The 13,225-nt window shown below is 39.6% G+C and overlaps 1 protein-coding gene across 1 annotated transcript; it reads right to left on the bottom strand.

Annotated features, from left to right (window-relative positions):
• Positions 1-272: 272 nt before the first annotated feature.
• On the bottom strand, positions 273-641 carry LOC142453169 (transcription elongation factor 1 homolog). The gene has a single exon (XM_075554225.1). It carries the CDS (start codon positions 639-641, stop codon positions 273-275), a length of 369 nt encoding a protein of 122 aa, XP_075410340.1.
• Between the last annotated feature and the right edge of the window lie 12,584 nt (positions 642-13,225).

Genomic DNA, 13,225 nt, shown 5'->3' with positions numbered 1-13,225 from the left:
TGGGATGTTGTCTCAATATTCAATTGCTCTTGAATATAAAGCTCTTTCTTATACATATATGAGTCTCCCTAGATTTGTTCTCTAGTCTACACAGACTAATAAAATGATGTTACTTACTGGTCCAGTTGTTGGACTTTTTGTCATCTTTATATTGAGTGTGTAATCAATTCTGAAGACTGTGATCCATGATCTTAACCAGCAAGTACTTTAAGACTGCCTCACTTTTTTTTTATCCGCCCCCTGCCCCCAGACAAGCTGGCAGAACGCTTTATTCATGCTCCGGGGCTCAGGCATCTGAGAGGAACCAGGGCCCGTGGGGTGCTCGCCCGCTGTGGACGGCTGCCGTTGGGGACACCGTGGGTGGCCTCAGGGGCGCTTCTCTGGGGCTGCTCTTGGTTGGCCTCCTCACAGGCATCGACCCAGGCGTTGTACACGTCCACGGGGTAGGAGAGGTGGGTGATGGGCGCCTGGAAAGCCTCGAAGCAGACGCCGCAGGAGATGACCGCTTTGCCGCGGGCACGGTCCATCTTTGCTTCACAAGCCTTGGGGTGGTTGCAGAAGGGGCAGGTGAACTCCGTGTCCAGTGTGCCGGTCCTCTTCTTCTTGGGAGGCGGCTTCTGTTTAGGCTTGCCGCGCCCCATGATGGACCCCAGCGAGGCGCGCAGTGGTGGAGGCGGAGGTGGGTGGGTCGGTGAGCGAGCCCCGTGGGCCCGGCAGGTCAGTCGGGTGGCACTTGAAGGCTTCCCCTGCTTGCTGGCTAGCTGGCTGGCTGGCTGGTTGGCTGCAGCTGCGGGTGCCGACCAGACCAACAGGGGCGGGAGGAGGGCTGGAGGAAGGAAGCGAGGCCAAGCGGAGCAGGGACGCCACTGGCTGTGGAGGCAGCATCGTCGTGGATCCTGGTCATCGTCCTCCTTGCAGGTCGCAGATGGCTCCTGGGATCAGCAGGCGGCCTTCTGGGGAAGCGGAGGCGGAGGCGGAGTCGGAGGCGGAGCACGAGCCGGAAACCAGATCCAGGAGTGGCTGGAGAAGGGAGCTGGAGTCTCAAGACTGCCTCACATTTAACAAGCAAATTTTGTCATCTGTATATCACTTTGTTAATATGCCTTCCTCCAATACTCGTGTTACATTCATTTTCATATAACCCAGCTTCATTGATTATTTTCTTAGAACACATATTGAATAGATTTGGCAAGAGGTTAGAACACTGATAAACATATTTACTCATTTTAAACAATGCAGTATTCTCTCATTCTGCACAATCAACTGCCTCTTGATCCATGCACGGCTAGCACAATGAAGCTTTCAGGAATTCCCATTCTTTTCAAAGGTATCCATAATTTGTTATGGTCCACATAGTCAGATGCCTTTGGCCAGTCAATAAAACAAAACACATTTGTTATATTCTCTGTGTTCACACGAGATCCACGGGATATCAAAAATAACATTTTTTGTTCAAGTCCTCTTCTGAATCCAGCCTGAATTTCTGGAAGTTCACTACAGGCAATATTGAATGCTCATTAGCAGAAATTTACTTGCATACAATACCAATATTATTGTTCTAGAATTTGAACATCTTTGAGTCATCTTTCTTTGGAATGGATACAAATATAGCTCTTTCCCAATCACTTGGCCATGAAACTGTTTTTCAACATATTTAGCATAAATGTATTTCTGCTCCTCATACTTCAATAGGTTTTTGAAACATTTAAATTGACAGTCTCATCCATTCCTGAACCTTGTCTTTGACTAATGCTTTCAGTGCAACTCTGGCTTCCTCCTTCAATGCCATCAGTTCTTGACCATATGGACGCTCTTGAAATTATGGAATGTCAACCAGTTCTTTTGAAACAGTAGCTTTATCGTTGATTTCGAAATGTCATAATTAACAATGAATGCAATGCCATCCCTCTTTTGATTGTGTTATTCAAGGCATAGTAAATCCCATTATTTTTTCGATTAAAAATCGCCTACAACAGTCCATTTCAGCTCTCTAATGTTTAAGATATCATTTTTATGGGTTATGTTTTAATTTTGACTACTTCTAATTTTCCTAGAATAACCACATTATTCTATGATGACCCATGATCACAAATTTCTGTTGCATCTTCTACTCTATTTTTAGTTCTGAGAGTTTAATAGTATTGTCACAGAATTAATGACTGTGTTCCCCTTTATATATAGCACATAATAAGAAAAGCTCAGAAAGCTAAAATATTATGCTAATTCACATGTTTTTGGTTTTGTTTGGGACATATTATTCTATCTTGTCAAAATGTCTAACTACATAAATATTTATATATTTCTTTCATGGAAGATAATACCAATGTGTCTAAATACAAAACCATTTATGTCTTTCTTGAATGGAAGATAATATATTTATTCTGATACGAAACATGTTAAACATTATAAATATGTGCATACGTATATATGAAACATTTCATAAATATATACGAAAAAAGACATCAAAACATTGGCATTAAAAAGCACACAACATCTTAAACAGCAAAACCTACTAACTGCGCTGAATTAAATGGTATATTCACTCAGCCCCTACGTCTTCAAGTGAGAGAATGACAGGCTTGCTACTCATATTGAGTCTTAAAAACCCACAGGAGTAGCTCTACCATGTGCTAAAGACTTACCATGAGCCAACATCGACTGGATGACAGTGAGTTTGGTTTGGTAAATCATAAAGTAGGATTTCATAAAACCAACCAAGCAAACAAACAAACACATCTTGGTATTTTCCTCTAGTAAATGTTACTTCTAAATACATTTGAAACAGGTCACAAAATAATATATGGCCTTTGTTTCCTTATAGTTTTAAATAATTTTAAAATATTGATTTCTTTGCCTCATTAAGAAAGTACTATAACCCTAAGAAAATACATATTCAACTTATTTCATAACATAAAGTGTTTGAAAATGATTATAACTCTTCATTATTCTCTAGTTAAAGGGGTGAGGGTGGTGGTGGGGGGAAATAGTAGCTTTAGACAAAATTGCTGTAATGGGCTACATTTCAAGCCTGAGTCTTTCCCGTCCTTAGTCTGTTATCTTAATAAATCAGGGTAACGTTTAACTCAGGTTGTATAATAAGCAAATAAATTAATAAATAAAATAAAAAGGAGAAAGTGACTTGAGCTTGATATTTCTGGGAAAGCATTCAGTTCTAAAATATTTATATACATTTTGGTTTCCCCAGAGGTAATATGATTTTTTTTACATTTCCCCCTATTAAAAATATCCTAGAATGTACAGACAGAGGGACTTATTGCAAGTTGGTGACAAAGTAAGAGGGTCATGCTGGGAGCTGACAGGCGATCACTTAGACTGGGGACCAGAAGATTGAGTGAAGGAGCCAGAACATATAATTAAGACTCGTGGTATCCCAGAACTCTTCTCTGACCCAGGTACTGTTGTCCACTACCCACCTTCTGCCCCACCCCAGCCCATGTTGTCACCATGGAGCACCGGTAATCTTCAGCCAGGTACCAGAGCTACCTTAGTCTGTGGCACTCACACTGCTATATATCCCCCTCCATGGCCAGCCCCTGCCTTCAGAACATTCACATCCCCAGTTGCTGTGGCTGGATCCCATCCAGGGCCCACCTGTGGCTCTCCCCACTGTAGTCAGATTCCCCACACTGTCTGATCTGGAGCCCACCCACTGCCTGCCTGATGCCCCTATAGATGAGGTCATAGCTGCCCGCCACCGACAACCTGCCGTCTGCCTACAGTGTATAACTTTCTTGTCCATATCTTACATCTGCCTGTGGCTCCTATCACGGTTACCAGAGCTTGCCCACCAAATGCCTGTGGTGCTTGAGACAGTGACCAGTAATACTGCACTGTCTTCCCACAGCTTTCTCAGCCATGGCCACTAGACCCTCCTCTGCTCCCTGCATTGTCTGCCCACAACACATACCAATGTGAACAGAGCCCATCTGCCATCAGCCTGCAGCCTTGCTGCTGGCCCGCCCTGACTAAGCAGCTCTCCTTCCAGTACACACCAGTCTCATACACACACTGAAAACAGTGTCCATCGATAGATGAAGGGATTTAAAAACTTTGGTATATACACACAATGGAGTGTTATGCATCACTAAAAAGCAGTGATGGAAACATGAAACATTTGTCTCATGGAAATATTTGAAGGAAAGTATGCTGAGTGAAGTCAACCAAGCACAAAGGAAAAGGACAACATGAGGGTATAGAGAAAACTGCACATACTTCAAAGCTTCCAGTCGAAGGACTAGGCACTCCTGCAGGGCCAGACCAATCCCAAGGATGCAAAGGGCATCAATAATAAAAAGAAGACAGTAAAAAGGCACAGATATCTCATCCTCCTCTCTCGTGCCTTTAAGGCCCACAGAGGGAGGAGGGAAGAAAAAAGTTGTCAGTGGGGGAGCAGGGCACTAATTCACCCTTGGGAGGGTATCCTTTGTGTCTCCACAGGACAGGGAGGCAAAGAGCCCTAAGTCCGGTGCACTAACCCTTGAAGCTGAAGGGCCTGCGGGGAACACCCCATTAGCAGAGAGAACTGGAAGGCTGGCCCCAGCTGGAGTGACGCTGGTACCCTCTCCAGGTGGCAGTGATCTTTATGATGGTACTAATGAGAAAGTCCTGGGAGAGAGACCAGTCTGTCCCATCCACAATCTAAGAGGGAAAGAGAGAGGGAGAGTCCACCCCACCCTGGCACACCAAGTTCTGAGGATGATTTTCTTGCCTGGAGCAGTAGGTCAAAGCCAGCCTACTTGGGAACATGCCATCTCGTCCCTAAATCACAGCACTGAAGACAGCACAGGAAGGAACCTGGTTTGACTTCTCAACAGGGGACAAACCCAGACAGGAGCAGCAGCACACAATGGAAACAAAAGATTGCTGAGGCCAATGGAAATAAGCATGATAGTGGGACAGGAGGAAAGAACTAAAGAAATAGAGGGAGCAACTAGGGAGTGAAGATATAAATATAGATATGCCTATATGCAAAGATGCAAGTATATAAATGCAGGTATATATATGTAGGTATAACAGGGACGCAAATGAACTTTGGGCCTCTACTTATGTCCTACCTCAGAACAAGAATGGTTTGTCCTCATATGTGGCAAGGTAGGATACTCATTTTCCTGACAGGCCTGCTGAAGACAAAACAGGTGCACAAGCAAATGTGGTGAAGAAAGCTGATGACATCTTGTATTAAATGATATAGCATCTGGGGCCTTAAAGCTTTGAAGTCAAACAAGTGGCCATCCAGCAAGGAAGTAATAAAACCCTCATGGAAGAAGCACGCATGCTCGCTTGTGTGATCATGTTGTGTCGATGGGAAAAGGTATCGGAAGTTCAAAACTATGCAATCAAATTGACATGAAAGAACACAGGCAAGGTGGATCCAAAGTCCATCTGTAAGAAAAGTGGACAGTCCCTCACAGAAGGGCCACTTGGAAGGGATGATATATCGAGTGCAGTAGAGCATGGATGAAACACACAACTATCCTCTATCTAGTTCTTTAACATTTCTCCTCCCACAATTATGGCCTAGTTAGTCCTCACCAATCTAGCTCATCCTGTGTATGTACATGGGTACAACCAAGATCTTTCAGTGCACAGAATTCAAGATTATGGCTTCAGTAACACTGCGGGGAGTATTGACTACCTGAGGACACAGAAAGAGAGGGAGGGGGAAGGGGAAGAGGGAACCGGTAGCTATGATGACTGTATAATCCCACTCAAATGGAATGAACATCAGAATTTAAGAAGAATGGATACATGGTATGGTGAAAATTAAGGCAAAATAAAAATATTAATATATAATATACTGAGGGTTCAGGGGGCATGGTAGAGCGGAATGTGAGGGGATAAAGGACTAAGGAGTTCAAGAAGAACAGAAAATGTATTGAAAATGATGAGAATAGTAATTGTACAATTATGCTTGATCTAACAGAATTATGGATTATAATAATATCTGTAAGAGCTCCTAATAAAATGTTAAAAATATATCCTAGTCATTTTAGCTAATCTTTTTAAAGTAGGATTTATGAAATAAAGTCCAACAACTTATTTTTAGACATAGTATAACCAGAGAGAGCCTAAAAGGCATGTAGGTTAAAAGAAATAATAGCTGACTTTCCGCCATAGATTTGCTTGTCTCTTTTTGCAAAACTGTTTCTTTCCTTTAGAGAAATCTAATTTTATGCATGATGGGCTGCCTCCAATTTCAAGGGCACTTGGTATCATAACCCTTCTCACCTCAAAATGTGCACTTTCCTCAATGTTTCCTTGCCCGCTAAGGTAATCTGTATATTTCTCTTTACTTTCTGTATTTGATTTAAGTATTGACTTGATCTCCATGGGTGTCACTCTCACCCATTACCATCAAGCTGACAACCATTGATAGTGACACTACAGGGGAAGGTAGAAATGTTCCTGTGTGCTTTGAGATTGTAACTCTTTTTAAAAAAAAAATTATTAGAGGCTCATACAACTCTTATCACAGTCCATACATATACATACATCAATTGTATAAAGCACATCTGTACATTATTTGCCCTAATCATTCTCAAAGCATTTGCTCTCCACTTAAGCCCTTTGCATCAGGTCCTCCTTTTTTTCCCTCCCTCCCCGCTCCCCCCTCCCCCATGAACCCCCGATAATCTATAGATCACTACTTTGTCACATCTTGCCAGTGTCTCCCCTCACCTCCCTCTCTGTTTTCCATCACTCAGGGAGGAGGTCACATGTAGATCCCTGTAATCAGTTCCCCCTTTCCAACCCACTCACCCTCTACTCTCCCAGTATCGCCCCTCACACCCCTGGTCCTGAAGGTATCATCCACCCTGGATTCCCTGTGCCTCCAGCTCCTATATGCACCACTGTACAGCCTCTGCTCTATCCAGACTTGGAAGGTAGAATTCAGACCATGGTAGTTGGGGGAGGAAGCATTTAGGGTCTGGGGAAAAGCTGTATTCTTCATCGGTGCTACATCACACCCTGACTGACTCATCTCCTCACCTAGACCCCTCTGTGAGGGATCTCCAGTGGCCGACAAATGGACTTTAGGTCTCCACTCTGCACTTCCCCCTTCATTCACTATGGTAAGTTTTTTGTTTGTTTTTTTCTTTTTGATGATGCCTTATACCTGATCCCTTTGGCACCTCGTGATCGCACAGGCTGGTGTGCTTCTTCCATGTGGGCTTTGTTGCTTCTGAGCTAGATGGCCGCTTGTTCACCTTCAAGCCTTTAGACCCCAGACATTATCTCTTTTCATAGCCAGGCACCATCAGCTTTCTTCGCCACATTGGCTTATGCACCCATTTGTCCTTGGCGATTGTATCATGGAAGTGTGCAGCCAATGATATGATTTTTTTGTTCTTTGATGCCTGATAATTGATCCCTTCGGGACCACTTGATTACACAGCCTGGTGTGTTCTTCCATGTGGGCTTTGTTGCTTCTGAGCTAGATGGTCGCTTGTTTATCTTCAAGCCTTTAAGACCCCAGACACTATCTCTTTTGATAGCCGGGCAGTAACTCTTTATGGTATTAGAAAGCCTCATCATTTCCAAGGGGTAGCTGGTGCTGTTTCAGTTAGCCCTACAACATGTAACAACTGAGCTACTTACCTTCAGATTTGCACTAAAATCAGCATATATATTTTTTGTGTGTCATCCCTTTATGGGATTTTGCATAACCTGTGTTCATTTTAATAAATTGTTGTATTTTCATAGAATTTGCTTTCACCTAATAGCTATTAATCTGACTTTTAGAAGGAAGCTATAGAAGATCTCTAATAAATTTTTATATACTTTAAAAATTTTGTTCATTATTTATAAAACTCATTCTTTGTGAATATGTAAACTTATATTCCCACAATCTCAAGTTTCCCGACAGTGGGAACAACTTATAATATTCAAGACAGCTTACACTAATGTCAGGAAGAAGTCTACTCTAAGATGACTTGTCTGTCAGTTTGTCATATTTTCTTGGGTTGTAAGTTTCTGTGATGCTCGGAAAGATGTCATTGATACTTCAAATGCCAGGAGGGTCATCCAAAGTTAATAATTATCAGCAGATTTTTCAGACTAAGAATAAATGGAGAAGGAATTGACTGTCCAAATCAGGGCAAGTAGTCTCAGAAAATCTTATACACAGCATGAAAACATTGTCAGAGAGTGAAGGCCTAGTGCATTGACAGAGAACACTGTCTGAGATAGTGACAGAAGATGGGCTCTTGAGTTGGAAGACACACAAAATGACTGAGGAGGAGCTACATTCTCAAATGAGTACAACACAGTGAAGTGAATGGAGTGGAATCTTTGGGATCTTTGATGAAGAGGAATCACTCAATCTGAGAAGTAAAAATGGCAAAAATCGACTAATTGGAATTTGGAATGTACAAAGTCTGAATGTGTGAAAGTTGGAAGTCATCAAAAGTGAAATGGACTACATAAAAATCAACAGCCAGGGTTAGTGAGCTAAAATCAACTAGCTCTGGCCATTTTCAACCAGAAAATCATATGATTTACTATGTGGGGTGTGACACATCAAGGGGAATGGCATTGCATTAACTGTCAAATACTCATAGCATTCGAAAACCAAAAAGGAAGAACATCTACAGATTATCATAAACTAAATAAACTCAAGAAAAAATTCAAGCCTCAAGTTGAAATATTGAAAGATTTTATGGGGAAAATGTTGAATGATGCAGAGAGCATTTATAAAGACTGTGAAAACGTAGTCACTATAACAGAACAAGTCAACCTTCCACCATTTCTAAGGATTTCCTCATGAGCAAGAATCACTGGTACTGAAAGGAACGTTCAAGCTGCCCTGAACGCATAAGCAAAAAACTAATATCCAGAAATTGATGGAATACCAATTGAAATGTTTCAACAATCTGATGAAGCACTGGAAACAATCAGCTACTTGGTCAAATGACTGGAAGAGATTCTTCTACTTCCCAAAGAAAGGTGACCCTGTAGAGTGTACACATGAGAGAACAATATCATGAGTATCACCTGCAAGTAAAATACTGCTGAAGATCATTCAGCAATGGTTGCAGCAGCACATTAATAGGGAGCTTCCAGATTAGGAAAAGTAGATGGAACAACATCTATCATTGCTGAACTCAGATGGACCTTAGTTGAAAGCAGAGAATACCATAAAGATGTTTACTTGTAGGAATTTGTACATGAATCAAGAGGCAGTTATGTGAAGAAGAGAACAAGGGATTAGTGCAAAGTTGAAAATAAGGAAAGGTGTTTATTAGGATTGCATCCTTTCACCATACTTATTTAATCTATATATTGAATAATAATCAGAGAAACTGGATTGCTTGAAGAATGGAAATGAGGTATCAGAATGGAAGGAAGTTTCATGAACAAGCTGTCATATGCAGAGAACACAACTTGCTTGCAGAACGTGAAGAGGACTTTAAGCACTTGCTTCATGGATTACATCCTTTGATATGTATTACGACTCAATTTAAAAAAGATCAAAATCCTCACACCCGGATCAATAGGTGTCTTCTTGATAAATGGATAAAAAAATGAAGTTCTTTAGGATTTTGTTTGCTTGGATCAATAACACATGCTTATAGAAGCAGCAGTCAAGAGATCAAAGGGCACTTTACACTGGGTAACTCTGCTTCACAAGACCGCTTTAGAATATTCAAGACCATTTAATATGTAAATACTAAATTGGGGCTGATTCAAACTATGGTATTTTCCATTGCATCATATGCATATGAAATATTGAACTAAGAATTCTAAAGAACGATTGTTGCAGTTGACTTGCTGTACTTGAGAAGAATGTTGAACGTGCTATTGACTGCCAGAAGAACAAACAAATCTGTCTCAGTAAAAGTATAGTTAGAGTGCTCCTTGGAGGCATGGATGGCAAGACTGTGTCTTATGTTCTTTGCAGACATTTTCAGGAGAGATCAGTCCCTGGAGAAGGACCAGATGCTTGTTAAAATAGAAGGTCAACTAAGAAGCAGAAAGACCTTAAAGAGATGGATTGACACCATGGCTGCAATAAGGGGCTCACATAAAAACATTGTGAGGATGACACATGACCTGGAAGAGTTTAGTTCTGTTAAGCATAGGGTCTCTATGGGTCAAAACTGATTTGATGACACCAAGCAACAATGTCTAATATTAGTTTTAGTAATAAAGAACACATATCACCTTAAAAGTGCAACAGGGATTTCAAAGATTGTTGGAAATTAAATATATAGACTCTCTGCTATTGAGTAGATTGACACTCATTGTAACCTTATAGGCCAGGATAAAACTGCATTTTATTTTTTGAGACTGTAACTCTTTGTAGAAGTAGAAAGTCTGGTCTATCTCCCAGAGAGCACCTGGTGGTTTCGAACTATAGACCTTGTGGTTGGCAATCCAACATGTAATCAGAGCACATGATTATGTCACAGAACATAACCACTAGACCAGGCAGAATATATGAATATTTCACTTGAATATAAAAATTCTGTTTTAAATTTTATGTCTATGTTACTCAGTATTTGTGGATTTTATTTAAAATTTGGCATAATGGGAAGGACTAACATATTCTGTCTAAAATAAATAAATCAATTTGCACAGTATAAAGAATTAAAAATTAAGCAAGAAATTATTCTGTGCCCCCAATCTGATACTTTAGAATAAAACAACCCTGATTCCTAAAAACTGCATTTTTCCAACCATTCGGATGAAATAATAAAGGAGATGCTATATAAATGTGACCCTTACAGATATTTATTATCTGTTGAACTTCTTGTCTGAGTACCAGACATTCCATATCCATAAAAAGGTTTCTCATGAATTTAATGGTAAAATTGATCACGATATAGATTTTGGTCAGTCAGTTTCTTCTAGAAATATTTCTGGTCGATTTACTCTACAGGTGAAATGATTTATTATTAATTAATCTAACTTTCACTATGTTTAATATTGCATCTAAAGAGTCACATTTTTTTAACTAAAACGTTCTTAGATGATGGCAAATAAAATTTAGACTTTGTTCCCTACGGCAATAGCAACACCAAGAATATATTTAGATCACTGCAAGTCACAATAGAAGGATTTTGTTTTATATATACACAAATAAATGGTTCATGCTCTGAAATGATTGGTTCTCTGTGGGCAATTGACCTCTCATTCTACTGGAAGAGTATCACTATGCAGCATATGAAATGCCCACATCCCTAATAGAATCAATAACAGGAGAGTCTAGTATCTCCTAAATTATGAAAATTACCATTATATTTAAACTGAAAGTGGATTTTGGAGACATTCAACAAGGAATGCCCTGGAGAATGCACATGCTCGTAGAAGAAATTTCATAGGTAATGTTTATGCATTTTGCAAAAATATTTCTTAAGACACTTCTGAGAATGTTGATAATTTTTTTTCTGTTTGCTGCTGTAGCACCCATCTCTGCTACATTTTAGTCATAAGAACATCTAGAAATCCCACAGAACTTTCTATAAAAGTTTTTTACACGTGCTCTCCACCCCACCCCACATGCATTTTGCCTCTCCTATCAAATTTAGGTTTCTCTTCAAATGGCTAATAACTTGTGTGTTGCAAAGTAAGGTTTGTTTCTCCCTGAAATATTAGGGACTTGGGAAAAATAATTAAATAAATGTTAATAAATGTCTTCACTTAAACAGTGAAATTTGGGATTATTTGAATATTTTCTTACTCTACATTTAACAGATATCAGAATCAAAATATATAAGAACATAATATCAACAATATAAGAACAACTCTGCAGTTTTTATAATGAAAATTTAAAATCTTGCTCTATATCTTAATGGGCAATACTGACTTTACTGGAACAGAGGATGTTGCCAAACTTTGAGGCCATTAAAAATATTTTATTCCTTACTTTGGGCATGCTAATGAAAATTAAATACATGTTTTTGACAATATGTAATCTTGGCTCAATTAGTACTCTAATAAAACAATGAGATAATTAATGAATAGGATTGCACGGGATTTAGATTAATGTTGGATCATGAATAAAACATAGGAGATGATTGGACCACATTGCATGATTGTAGTACTAAGCGTCTCACTTCCTGACACCTAAAACTGTATAAACACAAATAAGTGCAATAGCCATCAGTTATTATGGGACCAAAAGGACTTAAAGACATTACAGCTTAAGACAAAGGTACTTAGCTTTGGGAAAATATACCACTGGGAAAAAAAGAAAGGAGGAACTCAAACCGGATGTACAGAGTTGACTTTCTAAGCACTAATGGGCACACTAACAAGGGAATGGCTAAATGTTTAATCTATATTTATAGGAAGGAAGAAACCCCAAAGGGAAGCCAGGATGTTTATACCAATTGAAACCATTGTCAAAGGTTCGATTTTCTAGAAGTTTCCTCTTTGGACTTGAGAAAATGTGATCTTTTACATTTAGATTTAAGATTTTATCTTGGCTTTTTTTTTACCATAATATAGTAAAGAACACTGATCGTATTGGTTTGGATCTTGTTCTTGGTGAGAGTCTCAGCTCTTTGGATGAAGTAAAGTTGTGGTGTGTACTCTTCCACTAGCATCTCCTTTTAGACAATGTCTTCAGAAATTCTGCACACTTACTAAAGAGCATGAACAGCAAACCAGGCAGAATCATGCAAAATATGATGGGGTAGGCATTGCAATAAGGCTTAAAACTCTTTGTTTTAAGTAAAAGTACTTCTACTTTAAATATAATCATACTCAGTCCAAACTAATACGATCAAGTTTAAGAAAATGATAAAGATAACTTTGTAAAAGTTGTCAGAACTCAAACTTCCATCTGATGCTTACTTCATACTGAAAATTTTACTTTAATAAATATTGTAATGCTAGTTAATATTTCAGGCTTCATTTAGTCTATTCAGTTTCATTTTATTAGTTAAGCAGCACTTGCAAAACAAAATGAGGTTGTTAAAAACAGGATGTTTTCGATTAATGCAAGCATAGATTTTAGTTTAACCCGCACCAGAAAGAGACTATAATCCTAAATGGGGGGATAAAATCTCATCACAGTAGGGGACACAAAGATGTGGTCACCATCTATTCCTCACAGAAGACTATTCACCCAGATCCTGGGAGGACTATGACCCATTGGCTGTTAGCTCTCGTCAGGACCATTCTTTATTCAAAGAGCCATTATCTGCATCCTCTGGAGATCAGCCTACATGTGATTGATTCAGAAGAGAATACACAG

Source organism: Tenrec ecaudatus, chromosome 7 (genome assembly GCF_050624435.1).
Source record: "Tenrec ecaudatus isolate mTenEca1 chromosome 7, mTenEca1.hap1, whole genome shotgun sequence".
Classification (NCBI taxonomy): domain Eukaryota; kingdom Metazoa; phylum Chordata; class Mammalia; order Afrosoricida; family Tenrecidae; genus Tenrec; species Tenrec ecaudatus.
The sequence above is the reverse complement of the archived record's forward strand: the minus strand, read 5'-3'. Positions and strand labels throughout refer to the sequence as shown.

What these genes read in the sequence shown, in the direction of transcription:
- LOC142453169 (XM_075554225.1), bottom strand. Translation starts at nt 641, where the DNA reads ATGGGGCGCGGCAAGCCTAAACAGAAGCCGCCTCCCAAGAAGAAGAGG.